Source organism: Vigna umbellata, chromosome 9 (assembly GCF_029865625.1).
Source record: "Vigna umbellata cultivar VRB3 chromosome 9, Vumbellata_1.0, whole genome shotgun sequence".
Taxonomy (NCBI): Eukaryota; Viridiplantae; Streptophyta; class Magnoliopsida; order Fabales; family Fabaceae; genus Vigna; species Vigna umbellata.
The window spans coordinates 35,127,789-35,152,357 of NC_142173.1; the positions used below are offsets into that span (position 1 = coordinate 35,127,789).

Genomic DNA, 24,569 nt, shown 5'->3' on the forward strand with positions numbered 1-24,569 from the left:
ATTACATATTCCAGAATTTATTCCTAATTTCTGAATTATACAATTGAGAAAAGGCAAAATAGGAAGTTCATTTATATGGAAGCGCAGGAAATAAAATATATGGAGGTGCATAAAGGAATGCTCAACATAAAAGTCCGATTATTGAGTGGACTGGCCCATTTTTTTCTCCCTTTGGACTCAAAGTGGACGTCACTAAAGGGCCCAATAGAAACTTTTAGAGAACTGTTATTTATATTTCTCAATTTCATTAGGGGATCCAAAAATTTTGTAATGAATTTGACTTACTCTAGTCACTGTAGAAGGAGGAACAAATTCAATTTATACCCTTAAAATAATTAATTTCTACTTTTAATACTTTGAAAAGAAAAATATAAAAAAATTTCTCATCAACATGTATATAAAAACTGATAAAAAAAATTAAAAAAACAAATATTACTAGACATAAAGTTGAATACCTATTTTTAATTTCTAATAAACGGGTAAAAGATAGTGTACTTATAGACTTAACCATATTTAAGATAAACATGTTCCCAGTTAATTTTACCCAAGCAAGCATATTTCTGTTTCAGTTAAAAAAAATATTTTATTTCATTTTTTATTTCTTCTAGTAATTTTAACATATTTATGCTTTTTTTTTATGAATGTAAAACAAATATAAATATTTATATTTGATTTATTTGCGGTTTTATTTGATGGATTATGTTGTTTTAAAGTGTTTATTGAGTTAATGAAATGGTCTGAATTTGAGGTATCATAGTAAAGATAATGTGTGATTTATTGTTTGAATTGTGTATTAAGCATTAATATTTATATTTTATATGGTAACCAAAATTCTCTTACTTCAACGATGATATAAGTTTCAAACTAAAATAGTATGTGGTGAAAAACAAACAGAAAAACTTACATCTTAGTTTTGATGAACTTGTTCATAATTTGTCCATTCAATTATAAATTCAGGTCTTAAAAATTAGATTATAGTCTTTATGTAACATATTTAACATGAGTCTCCAAAAAGAGCGTCAGTGAATATTTTATTTATTATATATCTTTTGACACATATAAATTCCTATATATTTTATATAGTTTTTTTTTTAACTTTTATCAATGTTTAAAATTGAATTAGTTATGAATTATTAATAAAATTGTTTATTTTATATCATTATCTTACATTAAAAATTTATTTGCAATAGTTTCTATTATTATTATTATATATATATATAATATAAATTGTTGAATGTAGTGAATACATGAATATATAATAAAACTTTATATATATATATATATATATATATATATATATATATTATAATGCATGTTTAAAATTATATTTTTAAATATTTTATATTATATATAAATCCCTCTTAGACTATCTTAGATATAGGATATTGACTCTTCAAGTTTGAGCACCTATACAGAGTATTAAAAGAAAGATTAAACTAAAAGAAAAAATATTTTTATTACTATTATGAGATTGTAGTACAGTTATATAGATAATAACATTTTATAATATATTATTATTCTACTGTGAGTTTGACGTGTGCATTTATGGATGATTTGTTTTTCGGAAAGTTGAGTTCAAATTTTTGAGTATAGTTTGTCGTGTTGTATGACATTATTAAAGGAGAATTTAAGTATCTATCTATATATGGTCTACGATAACGACTAAGTTTATTTGTGCTGACTTTAAAAAAAAAACTAATAAAGTAATCTGTTCATTTCAATTTTTTTACTTGAGAAAAAAAAACTTATTATTTTTTAAAATAAAATATTTAAAAAAATTATTTATACCAGTTTTAATTTTAATCTTCCCAAATCAATGTTTGTTAAAAACATTCAATTTCTTTTTTCTTATCAGATTAACAAATAAGGAATTGAAAATAATTTATCAAAACAAAAAATACTTCACCAATAATATTTGTTTCGATCTCAAATTCAACTTATATTATTAAAATCAAAATCACTACAAAAATATTATTTGTTTTGAAACTATTTCGATATAACGTTATCTTTAGAAAATTATCAGAAAATAAAAAAATATATGTTTAAATTATTTTTAGTCCTGAACAATATAAAACTATTAAAAATATATCAAAAAAATAAAAATATATATTTAAATTATTTTTAGTCCTAAACAATACAAAACTATTAAAAATTATTTATACCAGATTTAATTTTAATCTTCCTAAATTAATGTTTGTTAAAAACATTCAGTTTTTTTTATCAGAGTAACAAATAAAGAATTGAAAATAATTTATCAAAACAAAAAATGCTTCACGAATAATATTTGTTTTGATCTCAAATTCAAATAACACCATTAAAATCTATCAATATATAAATATTATTTGTTTTGAAATTTTATCCAATATAATATTATTTTTAGAAAATATATCAGAAAATAAATAAATAAATATTTACACTATTTTTAGTCCTAAACAATACAAAACTATTAAATGTATTAAAGTATTCTGACAAGTGGTAATGGTAACCTTTGAAATATATGGTCTAAGCAAGTTGACTGACTTATGGAAACTATACTTTTGAAACCAGTTCATCAGATAAGATTTATATTAAATATTAAATTTTATTTAATAAAAAATTGTACAAACATGTGATAATAATAAGTTATTTATGGAAAATACTGTCTGAGAAAGTTTAGAAATTAGTAAACAGTCACTTTCTTGTACAAGTTGAGAACAGTGACAGAGCATGTGAACATCTATTAAATGTAGCATATGCTCTTCAAAATTCACACACTTCAAGTTCCATTCACATGCTTTGTTTAGGCATTAGGCTAAAACATAATCCTATAAGCATTAAATTAACAATACACATTATTTAGGAATAAGTTACTGTCACAGTATGCAATCATAAAACATTGTTATAGTACTCTCTCAATTTGAAATTTGTAAATCGTACTAATAATTGTAAGGTCAAGATTTAAAGACTGTTATCATAATAATAGTACTTCAAAAAAAAGTTATTATGATAGTATCATTTGATGCAATTGAAAGAACAAAATTATTATTCTACACTATAGAACCAAAAAAAATTATTTCACTTAGTTTAGTTTGTCTTTCTTCTTTCAATATTTTGTCAAATCATCTTTAGTAAACTCTAAATTTGAATGGATAAATATCGGTTAAAGACACTTCAATACTCAAGTCTGTTCTTAGTTATATCAATAAGTTATCACACAATTAAGTCTTAAATATCGACTAAATATTTATAGGCTTTGAAATTAACCTTTCACTAAGGTTGGCCCAATTGCAGTCCAAAATATGTATTTTTTCCAATATTTTGTCAAATCCTCTTTAGCAAAGTCCAAATCTGAGTGGGTGGATACATGGTAAAGACACTCCAATACTCAAGTCAGTTTTTAGTTATATTGATCGGTTATCACGTAATTAAGTCTTAAATGCCCATTAAATATCATCACACCTTACTTTTGTATTTATAGGTTTTGAAATTAACTTTTTGTTAAAATTGATCTAGAGTCCAAATGTAAGATACAAAATGATTGCGAAACTAAAAGTTTTCCTTTTTTAAGAATCTTTCTTTACAGTATTACTTATTTTTATGGTTATCATGCCATTTTTTTATCATTCTAATTTGTATACATTTGCGGTTACATCTTGATTAAAGGAGAATCATGTGCTCATTAGAAAATTCCGACAAAAATAAGTTAAAAAAATTTAAGTTAAAAGTAATTTCCATGTAATTTAAGTTTTTTTACTTAACAGAAAAAACATAATCTCTTCAAAAAAAGAAAAAAAAAAGTGTAAAACAAAAGTAACCAGAAAAGACTGAATACAAATTATTGCGAAAGTTATGGCATTTTAATTTCAAAAAACCGCGCGTAATCACTCTATTGTTCCGGGTTTCTGTAATCACGAGATATAAATAAATATTATTTTAAAGTAATGATTTCTATTCACTTAAATAAATTTTAAGTGGCTTATAAACATTACATTTTTAATTAAATTTTTATTAAGAAAATGTTTCATAAAACATTTAGTTTTTTATATTTTTAATTAAATTACCGTGGTAAAGATTAATTAAGATTTTAAAATATTTTTTTTATTTTTAATTTCGTAATGTTATATTTGAAATTGTAAAATTAAACTATTGTGGTAAAAATGAAGTTAAAAAGTGTACAAATTTTAAATACTTAATTAAAACAAGTTCTTTTTCATACAAATTGAATTAAAAATATCTAAATTTGAAATGTACTACAATTTTGATTAAATCCATTTATATTTTATAATATTTGAATGTAGTTTTTTATATGACAAAATGTTAACTTTAATGTTAAAGACCCTTAAAATTTGCCATTTAACGTCTACTAAGCACGTACATTGGAAGAGGGGTATTTATGTAAATAATGAAAAATTGGTATTTTCTTTAATCTGACTTTGTCAAACACAGAGTACAAGTCAGAGCTAATACGAAGATGAGTTGTTGAAGAGTACAAAATAAGTCATTGTTTGAGATTAAGCATGTAGATCATCAAATTCCATATATTTTATGAATTTTTAATTTATAAAATTAATTTAATGCATATTAGAATCGATTTGAGTTTAAATTATAGATTCTTTATACCAATCTTATAATTTTAAAACAAGCAAATATTTAAATTGGTTTCAAAATATTAGGAAGTACACTCAAAGTCAATCAAAATGGGTTAAATATGTTTTTAGTCCCTAAACTATTGACCGTTTCTGGTTTTCGTCCCTCTTTCAAAATAAGGTACAATTTGATCCTCATTCTTTTCAAAATTCTGGTTTTAGTCCTCGAAAACTAATACCGTTAAAAATGTGGTAGTTTTCGAGGTTAGTTTTCGAGAACTAAAACCAAAGTTTCAAGGACTAAAACTAGAGTTTCGAAAAGAATGAAGACCAAATTGTACCTTATTTTGAAAGAGGAACGAAAACCAGAAACGACCAATAATTTAGGGACTAAAAACATATTTAACCCCAATCAAAATATATGCTTATTATATTATATATCTGGTTAATTTAGAAGAATTTTGATAGCTTTTTTATATATGAAAAAAAAAACTCGAGACCTACAGTATAATACACTTACTTTGAAAGAACAATTTAGATATTTATACTAAAAAAACCCACAAATCCTTGTGAAATGATGGTATATACAAAGAAATATTTGTGGACCCAGCCATTAAATAACATTAAAATTAATGTTACCAGGGTTATAAACTATAAGGACATTGTGGACGATAAAAGTGACTAAATAAAAGGAATTTTGACTAAGTGAAGAGTTTGTATGAAAAGGAGTAAAAGGGTGATGCGAGAATGCTGACTTTTTGGTGGATTTTAAGCCCATCATTTTCTTCATATATTAGATATGACAACTTTTAGTTAGTGCTTATATTTGTATAAATCCAAAACTAAAATTAGTATATTAAAGTATAATCTATCTTTATCTCTATGTAGTATGAGACTCTTCTTGTCACCGTTTATATTTTTTAAAATTTAAAAAAAAATTGACGTGTTACGTTTATAAAATAAAAGAGTTTAAGGGTGTTGCTCCCTCCACACCACACTTTTCTCCTTCTACCTCTCCAATTTCTTTTAATTCCAATTATATTTTTAGATTAAATTTTTTTTTTATTATTTTAATTTATTTCAAACCTAGTTCTCCTACTTTACTCCCTACACTCAATATTTCCATCTCTTATTTTCGTTTAACAATTTGTCTTCCGTTTTATTCTGCAATCCCATTTGTATTCTTCATTTTCCTTACATTATTAAAATATATTTAAAAATAATAAATCAAAACATTTAAATTAAATTATTAAAATATTTCTAAAATAAAGAATAAACTAATAAAATAAACCCTAAAATAAAAATAAAAAACGTAACCTTTAACGGAGGTGACATCCTTCAACCGATGTCAACATTTGTTTAAGGAAAAACGGATGTCACGTTTTACCTTAAACGGATGTTGACATCCGTTGAAAGATGTCACCTCCGTTTAAATGTTACGGTTTTTATTTTAGGATTTTATTTGAAGGTTTATTCGAATACGCACCTGGAGGAAGCAACACACACAGCGACGAAAGAAAGAGAGGAAGAAATATAATGTTAAAATGAAAGAAAAGTATTTTACTCATGTATGGGAGACTAGAATAGGTTATCAGTGGAATAAGTTGTGAATGGATAAAATCAAAAAATAATAATCCTAAAAATAAAATTTTACTTAGGGACAAAATAAATAAATAGGAGGTGGAGGGAAAAAGGTGGGGTGGTGGAGGAAGCAACACCCAAAGTTTAATTATTTAATTCTTCCTAAGGACTAATATAAACTTTATATCATATGGATATTAAAAAAGCCGCTACAAGTTGCTATATATAATTTTTTTCAAAAGTAAAAAAGATAATTAATGTTGACAATTACATTTCAAATACTTCTTTTTATGGAACATATTCTTAGAGTTTTAAGTTACTAAAAAAGAGTAATAATTGTTACGAAGAATATAGAAGTATTTATTTATTTATTTTTATTAAGTCAACAATATTGTATAATTACTTTTATCTTTAACATTTTACAAAAGCTACATGCTTTTGTTATTTACTTTTCTTTTCCTTTGTTTGTAAAAACCAAAATTAGGCATTACAAGTTATAAACAAAAGTAGGAATTATTTATAAATGGATTTCTTTTTGTAGAAAAATATGATATTATACGTTTTGTCTAAATTTAACAAAGCTTCATAGAGTAGTCAACCTTCCAATCTTTTGGTTGTAGGGTTTCGATTGTCATGACTTGTAAGTTCTAATTTTTCAACCTTCTACCACTTAGTTGTGCTGTGTTTTTCATGATGATGTTGAAGCTTTTGTTTGTAGTTGAAATTAGAACATAGAGGTTTATCTTGTTGGGTACCACGATCTGGCCCATGTTCATAGTGGGAATAATATTATCTGAACAATTTTTTATATATGTTACTTTGATAAATAAGATAAAGTTTTTTAATGATTAAGATATGCATAAACAATTGATTAAAATTATTTAATTTTAAAAAGTTAAAGATGAAATTTGTAATTAAAATCTCACACATTCACGAAATTAATAGAAAAAAAACACATTATCTTTGTATATCTTAAATTTATATAGAAATTACTTTGAAGATATAAATTATATCAATCATAAAGGTTGAAGATGAAATTTGAAGGTATGATGCCATTAACCTTATTAAAATTTAAATATAAATTTAAGTTCCACATAGAATAAATATAAAAAAAATTAAAATCTTATAAAAAAATATCACACAAAATTTTATGGTTTATTTTGAGTCAAGGATAATATAAAGTCTTTTATGAAATTTTGGCTCATATTTTATAACACTCAAAATATAAATTCAAAAACTAAGAAGTCATAGTCAATCCTTAAAATTTATTCATAAATATGATCTTAAAAACTTTAAGTCAAAGTGAATTATTAAAATGTATATATAAACTTTAAGTCAAGGTGAATCCTTAAATTATATATAGAATAAATTTAAAAACCATTATAATCACTTAATATTTCATAACATTATTTTTTTATTTTGTACTGATGTTAAGTTTTGTGAATACAATTAATTTCTCTATAATTTTTATCTTATTTAATTGTGAAGTTTATTTTGTTTTTGCATTGTTTTATATTTTAGTTTTTTTTATGTGAATTTACTTTTCAATCTCTATTTTGAGTATGTGAAATAAGTTAATAGGAAGAAATTATGGTGGAGGAAAACAAATTAGAACATGATGAAGCGTGATTGAATAAGAAATAATGATTTATCAAAAAATACCCACGCGAGGGCATTGAAATCGCACCTAAGGTTGCAAAACATGAAGAAATGATTCACATGTAGGGTTATATTACTTTGGATCGCACCCAAATGACAACAAAATAACATTAGGCACCAGGCTAAGTTGTCGAGCAAGCTCACAGCTTGTCAGGAAAAAATGACAGTCCAAATCTGCAATATTCGAGAGAGTATGGAATTTTAGACCTCGTTAGGCAAGAATTTGTCAACCTGATACATGAAAATAGGTATTTAATTGTGTTATTGCGAGAGTTTTAGACATTCATCATTTTTACATGAATAAAATCACTTAGAGTGCTCATAAGAGATTCTTGAAAGTTGTTTGGAGTAATGTGAAGTTCTCCCTCTCATCCTTGAGTTTCCTCTTTCATTCATGATGGTTTCTTCCTTTTGGATTGAAAAGGAAATTGAAAATTAAACGTGAAAATGTAAAAGAGAGATGCGATTGAAGCTTGAAGTAGTCATTATATGGCTTGGGAAAGGACCTTGTTGTTTGTAATTTCAATATTTTATCTATCTATTCAATTTGTAAATATTAAGTTTTTCACTGTAAACATCTATTTCTGTTTATTAAGATTAGACATAAAACACTAGTGTCAAAATTGCAATCACACCAACACCATCACTACTATGCAATAACACATTCAATACTCATTAAAATAATTCACAATCGTTTTTGTCAAAATTACAATCACACTAAGACCGTTACTACGTATGCAATAACACAAATTCAATACTCATCAAAGAAATTCATAATCATCACTAATGCATAAGAATCAAAGAAATAAGCTATGTCATCACTGTATAATTCATTAACAATCAAATATATATCCATCTCCATACACAAATCATCGAAACCTTCACAATCTCATGGATCAAACTTCACCAAATTATTTTTATTTAATTCTTAAACCTTAATCATAATTAAGATAACGAATAATATTATTATTGTGATTATATATTTAGGAAATATTTAAATTTTGAATAAAACAAAATAATATTTTGTATTACTATTACTTTACTTTTCAATTTGAAATTAAAATTAAATTTTATTAACATATACATTATAATATATTATTTAATTTATATTTTTTTATGTTATATAATATATAGCCTGTTATGGTTAGTTGTAAAATTAAAAGAATTATATACAAATAGTATTAATTTGAGCAAGTTAATTCCTTATTAGATACAATTATATTTAATTAAAGGAAAATAATATACCTTAAACCTAACAAATAACATCAATAACATTATCGAACCATAAATTATATTATTAATTTTAAATTTTATACAATGTGTCTAAATTAATAATTCATTTTGCTAAAATAAATAATGATAGATTCAAATAATTAATGATTTTTACTTAATTTAAATTTATCGTAATTTTGTATACACTTTATTATAACTTTAAAAATTCATTTGTTTCTTGAATAAATTAATAAAAAATCCAAAAAACTAATGGGTTTAACCCAATTTATTATAATTTTCAGAATTGATAGAATTAGTAACAAATCCAAACAATTAATGCGTTTTATTCCAAATATATTTATTTTAATTTTAAAATGTCAACTTCTTGAATGCATTAATACCAAATCAAACAATTAACGTATTTTACTATAAACATATTTAGTATATAATTTAAGGGCAATGCTAACAACTGTCCTTCAGGCATCGGTTGAGATATAATTGATTATATTCGATTTCATATATTCATGTTAAAATTTAAAATAATTTATTTCATTAATTAAAATTATATAAATTTATATAATATATTTTTTAAGATAAAATTACTTTTTTAGCCTTTTATGTCTACAGTCATTTTTTGAATACAAAATAAACACTTTGAAATTTCTAAGAACTCTACCAAAAATAAGTAAAAATATATTTATTAATTACAACTGTATGATATTTATAGACATTTTTATTTTTTAAATAAAGTAAAATTGTATTAATAATTATTAAGATCAAAATTAATTTAATATCATAATTAAATTATGAATTTTAATAAAATTTAATATTTACTAATTATTCTTAATCAGTGCAATAGTTTGCTAACCTTTTAATAATTCATATGTTACTTGAATGAATTTATAACCAATCCAAATAATTAATGCATTTTACTCCAATTTAATTTAGTACAATATTAAGCAATTTAACTGCCATAAGTGGGTGTGTAGAGACATATGCGTAAATCAGGCCTCAATTTAGTCTCAGTGTATTGTTTTACTTTTAAAAATAATTTAATTACATATTTAATCTTTCATTTTTATTTTAAATTAAGAAGTCTTAGAATGTTTGATTAAAAAAATTAAAAAAAAATCATCCTCCATTACAAGCAACACCCAAAAATCCTACCTAGAAATCTTCTTTCCAGCTTCAGAGACAACAAAGAGAAACACAATAGAGAGACACAACATAAAGAGAAGAAGGAAACAATGGTAAAGAAGAGTGGAAATGGTGGTTGGAGTGCCAGTGGTAAATGTACGATTTGACATTTCTCGCCATTTGGTTAATCGTTTTGGAAGAGGGAGGGCGATGCCTTTTCCAAAATCTAACTATGGTTATTATTATCTTCTTTGATTAATTTTGAAGTGTGTTTTCTACTATTTAGTTTTGTCTATCAGCAATGTCTATCGACCCTTTCAAAATTAAAACATTTTTTGCTTTTAGCTGTGTGCTGTTGTTATGCGTGTTGTTTTCGATAGCATTGATATGTCATCATTATGGTGCTGTTGAAGAAAGAAGAGACATTGAAATCAGTCCTTCATTCGCTTTTGTCAATCTAAAAGGACTATCAGAGACAATTCTTACGAATGAAAGAACTGGAAAAATAGTATAGCATCGAACAATCAACCCCTAAAAACAAGAAAAGGAAAAAGAAAAATGTCCCTTTTCCAATCAACCCCTAAAATCACTTCTTTAAAATAAAATAAAAAATCAATTTACAAGATATGAAAAAAAAATCCAAAACAAAATTAATCAAAAATTCTAAAATTGTAGTAGAGAAAAAAAAAACACAAAATAGAGAGGGAGGGAGAGAAAGAGAGACAAACATCGAAGAGAGAGAAAGGATTTCCCAAGAGTGAAAAACATTGTCTTTGTAGGCAGAGAGGGTGCAGAGCGTGTGAAACTCCTCGTCCCAGAGAACGACGTTGTCAGGTTGAGGTTGCGCATCGCTGATGAAGTTCCTGGCTATGGCGTTCTAGAGTACCAGACTCATTATCTGCGCCTGGTCGCACCAGATCGCATCCCTGGAGAGTGAGGGTCTTCACCATATTGCACCAGGTTGCGATGTGATTAGCGTGTGAAGGAGCCGTTGGAAGCGACGATTCACCGGAAGAAGAAGCACCGACGAGGACAAAATCGACTTACCGAAAATTCTATTATTAAATCCCATTTTAGAAACCCTACTATTAAAATCTAATCTTTTAAGAAATGCCACATATAAAACACATGTCACGTATCTCATAAAAAAATTTAAACTCTGTTAGTACAATTTAATGGCAGGGACCTAATTGACTCAAATTAAAACTTTTTAGAACTAAATTGGAAATTCTAATAGAACTGAAAAAACTAAAAAATAGGGACAACTAGAGAGATTTAACCATGTATTATTTAATTACTAAATATTTAGTTTTATATTTTACCAAAAAAAGACTGATACCTAATATAGTAATGAGACAATTTTTGGAATAAATTGGACATATTCTTTTCTGTCACGGTAAGAGGAGGAACAATTCAATTAATACTATTGAAGTAATTAATTTATACCTTTAGTATTGCTAAAATAATTAATTTATACTTTTTTAACACTTTCAAAGTAATTAATTTTTACTTTTAATACTTATGAAAACAAAAACATAAAATATGTATACAATATTTTAAAATTACATTTTTTATTTTTAAACTATTTTGAAATATTATATTTCATTTTTAAATGAAATTATCTTTTTTTTTATGTTTTATAAATTTTGTGTAAACTATCATCATGTTAGCAACCAGTGAAAGGTTATATATATATATATATATACATATATATATATATATATATATATATATATATATATATAGATATTGATATAGGTGTAGATAGATACATAAAAAAAAATTAAATGTTAATTGTGATTGATTTTTTTCAGGTAAAGATATTATCAATAAATTTTTACACACACTTTATATTTGTTATTTTATTTTTCAATTTTTAATTTTGTAATAAATATAAAAATTAATTTTTATAATGACTAAAATATAGGTTGTCAATGTAAGAAAATGGTATAGAAAAGTAATTTTCTTTCTATTACAAATCAAAAGATTGAAACTGTGGTCCGAATGACTGTTTATGAAGTCAACCTACACTATTCACTATTTACTGCGTACAGATGTGTAAAAAAAACGTAGATGTGATAAACAAGATCTGTTAAGATAACCTTAAAAGTTTTGATTTTGTTTCTTGATTAGGTTTAACAGATTTTATTGTCGTAATTGATTTCTATGCTTATGTCAATCACGAATAAGCACCGCTATTGCAGCCAGACACATTTTCATTGGAACTGTTTGGTTTCGTTCCCACCTCCTATAAAATCAAACCGACAATGTGACTCTTCTCGTGCCTGAAGAAGGAAGTAAGAGAAGAAGAGAGAGAGAGAAGAGGGTCTCCAAGTCCTATCCGCATTTCCTGAACCAGATCCTCTGCAATGGCTGAGGAGTTCGACAATAAAAACCACTCCGAAGTAGCCATGCCTGGTAACATTTCAATGTTTAGATAAACGTTACATACTTCTGCTATACGTTTCCATGTACATGCCATAACATACAACCCATGCTGTTATCACCAACTATCTGCAGGATGCTTGAATTTTGAGCATGAAATTGCATAATCACAACAACAACAAAATTACATATTTAAATATTAAAAAAAGCTTCATTATTTTCAATGATTTTATCTGTTCTCACAACGTTGTTTGGAAGCAAACAAATAGTGCTGTGTAGCGCATTGCACTGTGTTGGGTGTTGGGGATCTTTCCACGGGCAGCCAGTCACGAGGGTTTTTCAAAAAGATTGTAAAGTTAAATGAGACAGTAATTATTTAGCAAAAACATTCTCGTGAATGTGACCAAAAGTGTAGAAGCGTTTTAAAATTCTTATTATCTGTTGCTATTTTGTTTGTATCTACGTTTTTGTGTCTGGTTTTTGTTTTTGATAATGAAGGTGAATGTTGTTTAATGTTATGTTGCAGATGAAGGAGAAGAGGTTGATGACTCTCCGATTGAGCAGGTGAGGTTGACGGTTCCAATAACCGACGACCCTACGCAGCCTGTGCTGACATTCAGGACATGGACTTTGGGAATAGCTTCGTGCGTTGTCCTTGCATTCATCAACCAATTCTTTGGTTACAGAACCACCCCTCTTTACATTTCTTCTGTGTCCGCACAGATTATTTCTCTCCCTCTTGGCAAATTCATGGCCAGAACACTTCCGACCAAAGCATATGTTTTTCCTTTCACCAAGTGGTCGTTCTCTATGAACCCTGGCCCATTCACTTTAAAGGAGCATGCACTCATCACCATCTTTGCCAGTGCTGGATCTAGTGGTGTTTATGCCATCAACATTATCACTATTGTCAAGGCTTTCTACCACAGGAGCATCCACCCAATGGCTGCTTTCCTTCTCGCACTATCCACCCAGGTGAACAGTGATTATTAATTCATTAGGTTGTTGAAAGTAACAATTTTTTGTTGAAAAAAGATAGTGCTGTGGGTGGTGGGTGGAAGGAATAGAGAGAGAAATTGTTCAGTTGGATAAATGATTTGAGTGGAGACGAGGGGAAGAACATTGAGAAAGAGGGGTGAAAATCAAACAAAGGAATCTGATAATTTTCTTATACTTTTAAGGCAATTAACCGAAACAACAAGCATATTCAGATTTGTTTAGGCCACTAATCTGTGTGTCCTTAAATTTTTAGATGCTTGGTTATGGATGGGCTGGCATTTTCAGAAAATTCCTCGTTGATTCCCCGTACATGTGGTGGCCATCAAACCTTGTCCAGGTGTCTTTATTCAGGTATTTTATTATTCTTTGAAGGTGATTTATGCATATTTGTCTTTTAATGGATATATGAACGAAAGATGGTTTTTTTATTATAATAAAGCTAATGTTAAGCACTAACATTTACTGAGAAATTATTTTGTAAACTATAGAGAAAAGTACCTTCTTATGGTGTTATGGAGTTATGAATTTGTTGAATTGCAGGGCATTCCATGAAAAGGAGAAAAGGCCTAAAGGAGGAAACACAAGACTGCAATTCTTTGTGCTGGTGTTTGTGTCAAGTTTTGCTTATTACATCATTCCGGGTTATTTATTCCCAGGACTAGCAACAATCTCGTGGGTTTGCTTAGTTTGGAAAAAGTCCATCCTTGCTCAACAAATTGGTTCGGGTATTACTGGGCTTGGCATTGGTTCATTTGGCCTTGACTGGAACACAGTGGCTGGGTTTTTGGGGACCCCTTTGGCTACACCTGGCTTTGCCATCATCAACACACTGGTTGGATTTGTCCTCTTTATGTACGTTCTGATTCCCATTTCATATTGGAACAACGTATATGATGCCAAGAAGTTCCCCATCATCAGTTCCAACACCTTTGATTCCACTGGAAAAAAATATAATGTCACTCGGATTCTCAATGCTAAAAGTTTTGACATCGACATGGACAGTTATAACAATTACAGCAAGCTCTATCTTAGTATCACGTTTGCATTCGATTATGGATTGAGCTTTGCCTCTCTCACCGCCACCATTTCGCATGTTGTTCTCTTCCATGGAAAGTAAGTTGTGTTCAGTTTGAGATTTCTGACAAAGCTTAAATATTTAATACACCACTACAAACAAAAAATCGGATGCAATTTTTTAGTTTTTGTGTGTTTCTATCAGTGTTGTTCTCCTATTAGAATTACAGGTTTACTTGGATAAATTGGTTAAAGTCATCTAACTTTTGTCGTGATGTGTGTTTGGAAGAACGATTGTTAAGATGTGGAAGAAGACAACATCTGCACTAAAAGAAAAAACATTCGGAGATGTGCACACGAGAATCATGAAGAAAAACTATGAACAAGTACCTGAGTGGTGGTTTGCGAGCATTTTGGCTCTAATGGTAGTTGTGGCGCTGATAACTTGTGAAGGCTTTGGAAAGCAACTTCAGCTGCCATGGTGGGGAGTTCTGATGTCTCTTGGTATTGCGTTAGTTTTCACTTTGCCAGTTGGAGTAATTCAAGCAACAACAAACATGGTAACGTCATTTTTACAGTTTTTACAGTTTCCCATAGCTTCAAAGTTGTCTTTCTCACGAAAGATTGGAACTTCGTTTTGCAGCAAGCAGGGCTGAACGTGATCACAGAGCTGATAATCGGGTACATTTACCCCGGAAAGCCACTTGCTAATGTAGCCTTCAAGACATACGGCTACATCAGCATGTCACAGGCACTCGCATTCCTTGGTGACTTCAAATTAGGCCACTATATGAAAATCCCTCCAAAATCTATGTTCGTCGTGCAGTTGGTGGGCACCGTGGTTGCTTCATCCGTGTACTTTGGAACAGCATGGTGGCTTCTGACGACTGTTCCAAACATCTGTGATCAATCAAAATTGCCAGAAAATAGTCCATGGCAGTGCCCTGGTGACGATGTGTTTTACAATGCTTCGATCATATGGGGAGTGGTGGGTCCAAAGAGAATGTTTACCAAGGATGGAATTTACCCTGGAATGAATTGGTTTTTCCTGATCGGTGCACTTGTTCCTGTTCCGGTGTGGTTCTTTGCTCGGAAATACCCAAACAAGAGGTGGATTGAACTCATCAACATGCCCCTCATCATTATGGGTGCCGGAGGTATTCCTCCGGCGAGAACTGTGAACTACATAACCTGGGGAGCTACCGGAATCTTCTTCAATTTTTACATTTACAATAAGTTCAAGTCATGGTGGGCTCGCCATACTTACATTCTCTCAGCTGCATTGGATGCTGGCCTTGCTTTCATGGGAGTGGTTCTCTACTTTGCCCTCCAAAGTTACGACATTTTAGGTCCAACCTGGTGGGGTGCCGAAGCTGACCACTGCCCTTTGGCCAAATGTCCCACAGCTCCAGGCGTGATTGCTCATGGATGCCCTACTCTCTGACACTCAAGTTTATAGAAAGAAACTGTCTTTTATTTCTTCTTGTTTTCTATCTTCTTCCATTGTACAAACCCAATCCAATACCAACTTGAACAAGCTGTATAGATTGTTTATATTTGCTGCACAATAATATTTGTATGGTTAGACTGCTCTGCTTGAATTCCATCCTTCTATTTATGCAATCAACCTTGTTCAAACAACTTTTCTTCCTGTTCAACTTTCCTCCTCTTTGCCTCTGATACCCACAAATTTACTTGCTACTTGCATCGCACACACGTATAAATTGAAAATTTGAGAAGAGAATGCGTTGCATTGCAACAACCATTACAGTCCAGAAATCTCATTATAACGGTCTAAGGTGATCGCTAAAACGAACATGGGCCTCTTCTTTAGATCAATCTATTTATGAAATATTTTAATTTATATGATGTTTGACTTTGTAAACTCATACTTAAATTATTTCTAACAATAATTAATTAGAATCCATTTAATTAATTTTTCATCAGTTGTTTATTCATTATAAAATTTATAACTTCAAATTACTTTTATAAAATTATATTGAAGATTATCGTGATTTTTTGTTTTTCTAAAATCGTTCTTTTTATGCATTTTTTTTGTTTTGTTTTAGAATTAAATTGGTTTAGAGATTCTGTATTGAAATGAAAATAGATTTGAAAAAAGGCTTATCTTCTCCCTCCATTACAAATCACAAATCCACCTTTTTTGGTAGAAGCCAGGAAAACATTAACGACGGCTGCGACTTTGGAGCAAAGTTAGAAAAAGGGGTTGGAGACAATGGGAAGATTTTAAAAAACAAAATACACATAAATTTCTGTATCATAAATTTAGATGTTTTTAATTAAATTTTTGTAAAATATTTATTTATTTAATATTTTGTACTTTTAATTTTGTCTAAACACTTATTATCTTTTTATATTTGTCATTAAAAAATTATTTTTAACTTATTGATTAAGTTGTTTGTTGGTCATTTTTTCTTTTTTAAATATTGAGTTGATAGATTAGTTGAAAATTTAGCAAATATTGGTCATTTTTTCTTTTTTAACAATTTGGTAGAAAAATTGTTAAATAGAACGAGAAACACAAGAATGAAGATATTATTAATAAAGTCAAACTGTTAAAAAAATGAAGAATATTTCTAGTACTTCATAAAACAAATATTTAATAAAAATAGTCTAATTAAAAAAAAAACTATTTTACGCCGTAGACTTCATTGACCTATAACGTCATTTACAACACAGGTTTTTCATGTAATCGAAACCCAACCATTAAGGAAATTTTGACAGGAGTAGAAAACGGAAAACTGATCTAAGATGAGTCAATATCATGAAACTGTCATTGCATCTATTTTGCGTATTTTCCTTTAAAAAAATTCGATTAGCGTACGAGGGACGTAAAAAGTAAGGAAAACAAAAGAACTTGTTTCCTACTGTTCATAAACTATGAGAAGTATTTTTAAAAAGAAAAGGTAAAAATCTAATAATTAAATTCCATTTTATCAAAACAAGATTTATTTTTTATTTCTATCTCTCAAATGTATTAAAATAAATAACATCATTAAAATCAATCTCATCATATTATCCTTTTTAAAATTTACAGACAATATACTTTAAAAGATTAAAAAAATAAAATTATATATATATATATATATATATATATATATATATATATATATATATATATTTAAATTTCTTTAATCTTGAGAGAGATATAAAAACAATTTTAATTTCAAAGACTAAGAAAAATCAAAGTTCATATTTGAAACTACATTTTCATTTTCTATATACAACACAAGGTGAACATTCCAATCCAGATAACATCTTTATAAACAATTTCTACACCCGAAATATTATAACTTAAAATTTTGTTACAATTTTATCCTTAAAATATGTAAGGAAATTTAAGCAAAAATATTTTAATCTTAACTTTTAAACCATACGAGACTACTTTAAGTATTATAAAATTATTGGACGCATTAGAACATTTTAAAACTCATTTATAAATAAAAAGTGAAAACAGACAACCACCCCAAACATGGCCTTAGATAATGGACGTGATGGTTATGTTGTTTATACCAAGAAAGACAACATCACAATTCGCAGATAAGCAAACAAACTCCACTATAGTATACCTACACCCAAGAATAAAAAAACAAAAAAGGCTCTGCAACCAAAATCCTTTTCGAACTGGTAGTAAATATCCTGTTTATGCAACTGAAAAATCTTCATGAAGCAACTTCCCTGAGTCAAATTTATAGTCCCTAATTGTTCATTGTTGACGATCCAACATTTGCACCACAATGTAAGTCTGAACATAATCCACTTGCAAAGTAAATCGTGCAAAATGGAGACATGTGGTGGGATCAGTTGAACAGCCCTGGGTTGAGCCAATCCCTGCAAACAATAGAATATGTACACCGTATTCGTATGTCAGTCATAGCTTCACAGATAAATAAAATGGTAGGGAAAAGACGAAATGCTGCAAGGAAAAAACACTCACTTGCTAATGTCATCCAAATGATCATCAAAATCTACAATTCCATTCCACTTCTCAGTTGCAATATAGTCCAATAAGACTACATTTGCCGATGGCTCTTTGAGAGAGAAACGGTTTGCATCAGAGGGAACCAACTTCCAGTTCTTAGATGTATCCCTAGCATAAAGCTAAACCATAAGAAAAAGGTAATCTTGGTTAATGTAACCAACCAAAAGGCGTCTCTTTACATTGAGGGAGCCATATATCATAAACTTTTGAAACTATAATTATGTATAATGTAGATGCTGGTCTTCTTTTACAACAAACAAGAGTGCTTTCTGAACGAACCATTAATTTTTGTAACTATAAGAAACAAATAACAATACTCGTTTGTAATTAGTGCAATGTTGGATGAAGCTTTACACCTTTGAGGTTGTACCCTGTATGATCATGCAAAGAGTACACAACATTACTGTTTCATTCCCCCAGTCCTTAAATTGGAAAAATCTTGGAAAATGTTTCGTTTAGCTTAGCTTAGAGAAATAGTTGTTTTTTTGCTAGCTTTCCTCACAGAACTTTTGAAAAAAAAAAAATCATCTCCCCCAAAGAGTGGTTCCCAAATATGCTGCAGTATGTTGCAAATCAAAAATGAATACGCCTCTCTTTTGACTCATGAAAAAACAAGAGAAAATGGATCACAACATTAATCAGAAACTTGACTTCTTGCATCCAATCTGAGCTCCACAATGTTACACCATAAAACCCATGAAACCCCACACATCAAGATAAAAGCCACCGATTTCAAGTTAAGCTTTTAGATACAGCAGTTTTGTAAAAAATGAAGAGATTGATGTACCAAAATAAACCCCCAGAACAAAACAAGGGAACCAACAAACATAAGCAAACAGCCAATTGTCCAGTGTTAAAGTGAACTACGGAACTTCGGTCTTGCTTGGATAAAGTTATTCAAACACACTAATAAGAGAAGACAATAAGAAATTAAAATCAATTGAACTTCCCCCATTAGTTAAAATCAACTTCTAACCACAGCTCTGGAAAAAGTTACATCGGAAAAATTCTATAAAGGTTAAAATGCATAAGCCAATTTTATCTTATGAGAAGCTCAATCCATTTTACCTTCTTATTTTCTTCTACAGCAATTAATTATAAGTTTATCCAAAAAATTATTATATTCTAGCAAGTTCATAGGTTTTCGTGATTCCATTAGAAAGACGAGGTTCTTTAGTTCATTCACAAATAAGCTTGGGTATGTACATTTCTATGTTTAGATTGACATCAGGGTTTCTATATTATCTAAAGAAGCCAAAATTAAATTCATAAAGTGGATAACAAATAGAAATCATCGGTCATAACAAATGCGGTTTCCAACACTAAAATCGCCAACCTGCATTATGGCACTACGTTCCTTGCTCTTTTTCAAAGCATCGAGCTTCTTGTTATCTAACTGCAAATAATTGAAGAGGAACAAAAGGATGATAAGCAAAAGGAGATAATTAAAACCAAAAATAGCAAAAACTAAGAATAAATTCAACAACAAATTAGCAAACTCTAAAATAAAATGCAACAACAAACCAATAGAACGGCGGCTTGGGGAAAGTAGCGGCATATGTGGTCACCGATATTCTTGGCCACACTACCAAGCTCACTGTCATCAGATCTCTCATTCGCGTGAAAATAGCCCACTATGTTCAACCCTTTCGCAGAAAAATATTCCTCTATCTATCTCACAAAAATAGTGTGATTGCAAAAAGGAAAAATCAGCAAACTACAGAGAAGTAAAGGAAAACTTAATAGACACCCATAAGAAAAAAATATACGCCCAGTTGACCAGGTTACACGTTGATTGAGAAAGCATACATCTTTGTGAGTAATTTTGTAAATAATCGTATAGGACCAAAACTGAGTGAATAAACAAAATTGATGCAAAAAGCCCTAGAGAGAGAACCAGAATGAGAGATATCTCCAATTGCGGAAGAAGAGGAATGTGAGAGTGGAAGAGAGGGACGGCATCGGCGATCTCGACGACGTCGTTGGAAGGGGAGATGCGACCGATCAAGATGCCGTTGACGGCGGAGGTTGGGTGTTTGAGGGAGTGAAGCACGAGTTTGATGTAAGCGTTTTGTGCGATCTCGTACCTCAATCCGTTGCTACCCATGGCTAAGATTCTCGACACAAAGGTTTAAGGTCTCTGTTCTGCTCCGTTTCCTTCTGTTTTAATGTCAAACACAAAACATAAGCAGACGCAATCAACTATCAACCGTTGTGGACTTCGCACTTCACCCCAAATTCAAACGACGTCGTTTTGTCACGGTTCTATCCTTCGCAATCCTACAATTGCAATCGTTCATCGGTATCTAAGGTTTGTCAGGCCTGGGTCAGTAGTTCCTGGGCTTGGGCCCAATTATTACACGGACCATGGCCTTTAAAAGATGGGCCTGGAAAAAATGTTGGGAGTATTTTACTATTTGAAACTTAATTGATAGGTTAACCTTTTAGGATCCACTACTATAGGACTATTATCATAATCCTACCTTTCTTTCATTCGTCGACTAGTTTGAAACCTTAACATTATATCTTAATTAATGGTATATGCAGGTTATTAAATACAACATTATATATAACTTTATTATTCTTTTAAAATTTAATTAAAACATGCATTAATTTAATTTTGAAAAATCTAAATTCAAATATTTGGGTTGTATGACTCTGTTTTAATTCCTGTAAGATAAAGTTTGAATCTTTATATTTAGTTTATTCAAGTTTAAAATTAACTACTGTTTTTCAAGTTCATTTTTTTATTAAAAAGGCTATTGCGCTTTTAAAAATAAATTAAATTATGTTAACCCCCTTTTTTTCACCTTTTGTCAATAAATTTAAATATAAAAATTGGTAACTTGTTACTTTAAATATAGTTTACTTTATACGTGTTATTTTTAATATAATTATATACTTAATAATTTCGATTATTTTTATCCATAAAATACAATCAATATAATTTTGACATTACAAACAAAAAAAACACAAGCAACCATAAACTAAAAGACGGTATTTAAAAAAAAATATCTTTTATTTTATTGTCATAATTCACAATATCTATCTAAGGACAACCTTTTAACTAGATAGATCAAAATTTAGGTCATTACAACTATTTCAAAAAAATTAACTTTAATGTAAATGTTAAATTGATATATTTTTCAATATGTAAAAAAGAATCTAAATTTTATTTATAAATAATTGGATTTTGGTATTTATAAATAAATTGTCATTATATTTATAATGATAAATTTTATTCACATTAAAACAATTAAAAAGTTATAAACAATATATGAATAAATGTTAAAGAAATGAACAAGTGAAATTTCAAAAAATAACTTATAAGGTGACGTTTGCATTAATTTGTATAATATAAATTGACCTTATGTTCAGTGGAGGTGATTTTCAACATACCTCTCATGTCTAGGCATAATGTAATAATGGACATTAATGTAAAGTATGATGACAATCTAATAACGAATTGAACAATAAACATAACAAACAATAAACTTTATTGTGATGAGTTTTAATTCATACTTTTGATGTCATGTTATCTCATGCCTCTTTATTCAGGAGACATTAATATAACTATTATTGTACAGATTAAGAAAAAGTTACAATCAACTGTCTCTCGCTCTTCTGTAAAAGGCAGATATTGTTTTATAACAACGATTGCATGTGAGTTTAATTGACTTAAATAGTTACTTGGATATTTGGGGTTATTATCCTAAAAGGATGTGATTGTGTTGTGATAGCAAATCAACATTACATATAACTCAAAATATGATTTTTCATGAAAGAACAAAATATATTGAAGTTGATTGTAATTTTGTCCTCAATAAAGTAACAATTTATATCACTTTTCCTTCACATGTTCATATTAAGATACAATTAGCAAGCATTGTAGCATCTCATTTTAATAGCATATAATTATTGAAAGAAATATCACACCATTAAGATTACTGATCAACAAAGATTCTTATAGAAGACTCGGACATTACATGCTACGAGCTAAGATAGTCCACACACACACAAAAAGAACATACGAATAAAAAAAATGGACAAAAAACTAAGTTACTCTATTTGAAAAACTGATCGAACAGAAATAAAAAATTGCCTTAATAATCACCATAACGATCTCTAATATTCAATACATAAATATATTGTTAGAAAATATATGAAGAAGGAAGATAACTATAGAAAAAAATGTTTAAAGAAATAATGTGTTTTTAAATAATAAAATTCATTTATAAGAATTTTATTTATACTTTAAAATATTATTATTAAAATAATCGATTTTCATCATTTTAAATACAATTCTAAAATATGATCTTAACTTTTACAAATATTTTTATAAAAGACAATGAGAAATACATTATTATAAGAATCTCTTGTGTTTCAAGATTGAAGATGTTAAGTTAAAAGGATATTGAAATCTATTAATTTTATTTTATTATTGCTTTAATGTGTGTTGCAGAATCCTATAGTATATATTTATATTGGTAACTTGATGAATAAAAGGACATGAGTTTCTTAAAGTAAAACCTATTAAAAAATTATAAATAGACAAATACGTATATAAGATGCTATGTAAGGAAATTATACAATAAAAAAATCATATTTAGCTTGATATAGAAAACATAAAATATAAGATTTTTTTAAATAAATAATTTCTAATATATATATATATATATATATATATATATATATATATATATATATATATATATATAAATTTAAAGATTTAAATTTGAAGTAATTTATAAATGTTGACTTTATAAAACCATGTAATTGCAAATAAATGTCATTTATAACAATAATACAGCTGTTAATATACTAACACATAAATGTTTGATCAAATAATAGTTTTACATATAAACTACATTAACTACAAAAATCACTAGTTTTCAAAATATATCATGACCAACAAAAAAATGTCATTTAGTTTATAGAATTATTAGTATAACATTTAGTTAATTACTTCCCAATATCTAATATCAGTATAAATGAAATTTAATTCAAAAATTATTTGAATATCATTTAATAACACACTTGCATTATATATAAATGTGAAGTTGTGAATTTCAAATGTAAAATATTACATAGTTAATCACAGTGTAGTAATATTACAGCGTGATAAGAAGTTAATATGATAATTTACTACGAATGGTGTCGAAATTGTAACTAATTTAATTTTAAATTATTTTTTCATAATTAAATATGTTAAATATTTCTTTCTTCATTTAATTATTCACTGACATGATATCGACCATGTAATTTTACTTTATTTTAAATATATTCTTATTGAAATTAAATATACTAAATAAAATTTGTAGTTCAATTTAAAATACGTATACGAAAAATTTTAAACTTATTTCCCACTCCTTATTTTTAATTTTTAAACTATAAAAGTTAAATTAGACTTTGAAGACTCATTAATCCTGAGCCAGTTATATGAAGTCTTGATCACTAAATATCTTTTACGTGAAAGTAATTCGAATCTAAAAAGTTTTGTCTGAACAAAAATACCCGAGATATTAATAAACATAAACGATTTAGGAAAAATACTTGTTGAACACCCTTTCTCATTTACCAATAATTAAATCAATGTTAATGATTGATTAATGGTAAATAAATATACAAACATTTTAGCCTTTATCATTTATCAATACTAATTAATTTTATTAAATATCAAATCCCTTATGTTGGAAATGAATTAAACAAAATACACTTTAAGTAGATTTTAAATTAGATGAATTCGATAAAATTAGTTCAGTCAAGACAAACTCTAATTTATAATTTTGAGATTTCATGTCAAAAAATAGATTTTAATTAATATTTTATCTTATAAAATTTGTAATCACGTTTTAATCAATATTTTAGACAACATAATCATCAGGTTTAAATACGAACCTAACAGAAAAGAAAAACCGAAAACTAATAATAAAAAAAGAAAACAGAATTATTATAGTAAAATTTTTACACTTTCCATTATTATACTTTTAAAAGTAAATGAATAATCAATCTTA

General features: G+C 28.0%; 2 protein-coding genes across 2 annotated transcripts; one reads left to right on the forward strand and one right to left on the reverse strand.

Moving 5' to 3' along the window:
• The first annotated feature begins 12,317 nt into the window (after positions 1-12,317).
• On the forward strand, positions 12,318-16,153 carry LOC148193358 (oligopeptide transporter 1-like). Its single transcript, XM_088098133.1, has 6 exons — positions 12,318-12,572; positions 13,066-13,514; positions 13,792-13,889; positions 14,079-14,651; positions 14,842-15,112; positions 15,196-16,153. The coding sequence occupies exons 1-6, from the start codon at positions 12,524-12,526 to the stop codon at positions 15,994-15,996; spliced, it is 2,241 nt and encodes a 746-aa protein (XP_087954259.1). The 5' UTR covers positions 12,318-12,523; the 3' UTR covers positions 15,997-16,153.
• A 1,833-nt stretch (positions 16,154-17,986) lies between these two features.
• On the reverse strand, positions 17,987-20,795 carry LOC148193359 (ER membrane protein complex subunit 8/9 homolog). The gene is made up of 5 exons (XM_088098120.1): positions 20,453-20,795; positions 20,080-20,226; positions 19,892-19,951; positions 18,511-18,674; positions 17,987-18,404 (listed from the first exon to the last, which is right to left on the reverse strand). The coding sequence occupies exons 1-5, from the start codon at positions 20,660-20,662 to the stop codon at positions 18,374-18,376; spliced, it is 612 nt and encodes a 203-aa protein (XP_087954246.1). The 5' UTR covers positions 20,663-20,795; the 3' UTR covers positions 17,987-18,373.
• Positions 20,796-24,569: the final 3,774 nt, after the last annotated feature.

Excerpts from the sequence above, each read along its gene's own strand:
- LOC148193358 (XM_088098133.1), top strand. The coding sequence starts at position 12,524 with ATGGCTGAGGAGTTCGACAATAAAAACCACTCCGAAGTAGCCATGCCT. Across the intron at positions 12,573-13,065 it reads CTCCGAAGTAGCCATGCCTG|ATGAAGGAGAAGAGGTTGAT; the intron begins GTAACATTTCAA and ends GTTATGTTGCAG. Across the intron at positions 13,890-14,078 it reads GTCCAGGTGTCTTTATTCAG|GGCATTCCATGAAAAGGAGA; the intron begins GTATTTTATTAT and ends GTTGAATTGCAG.
- LOC148193359 (XM_088098120.1), bottom strand. The coding sequence starts at position 20,662 with ATGGGTAGCAACGGATTGAGGTACGAGATCGCACAAAACGCTTACATC. Across the intron at positions 20,227-20,452 it reads TGGAGATATCTCTCATTCTG|ATAGAGGAATATTTTTCTGC; the intron begins GTTCTCTCTCTA and ends TTTGTGAGATAG. Across the intron at positions 18,405-18,510 it reads CATTTGGATGACATTAGCAA|GGATTGGCTCAACCCAGGGC; the intron begins GTGAGTGTTTTT and ends TATTGTTTGCAG.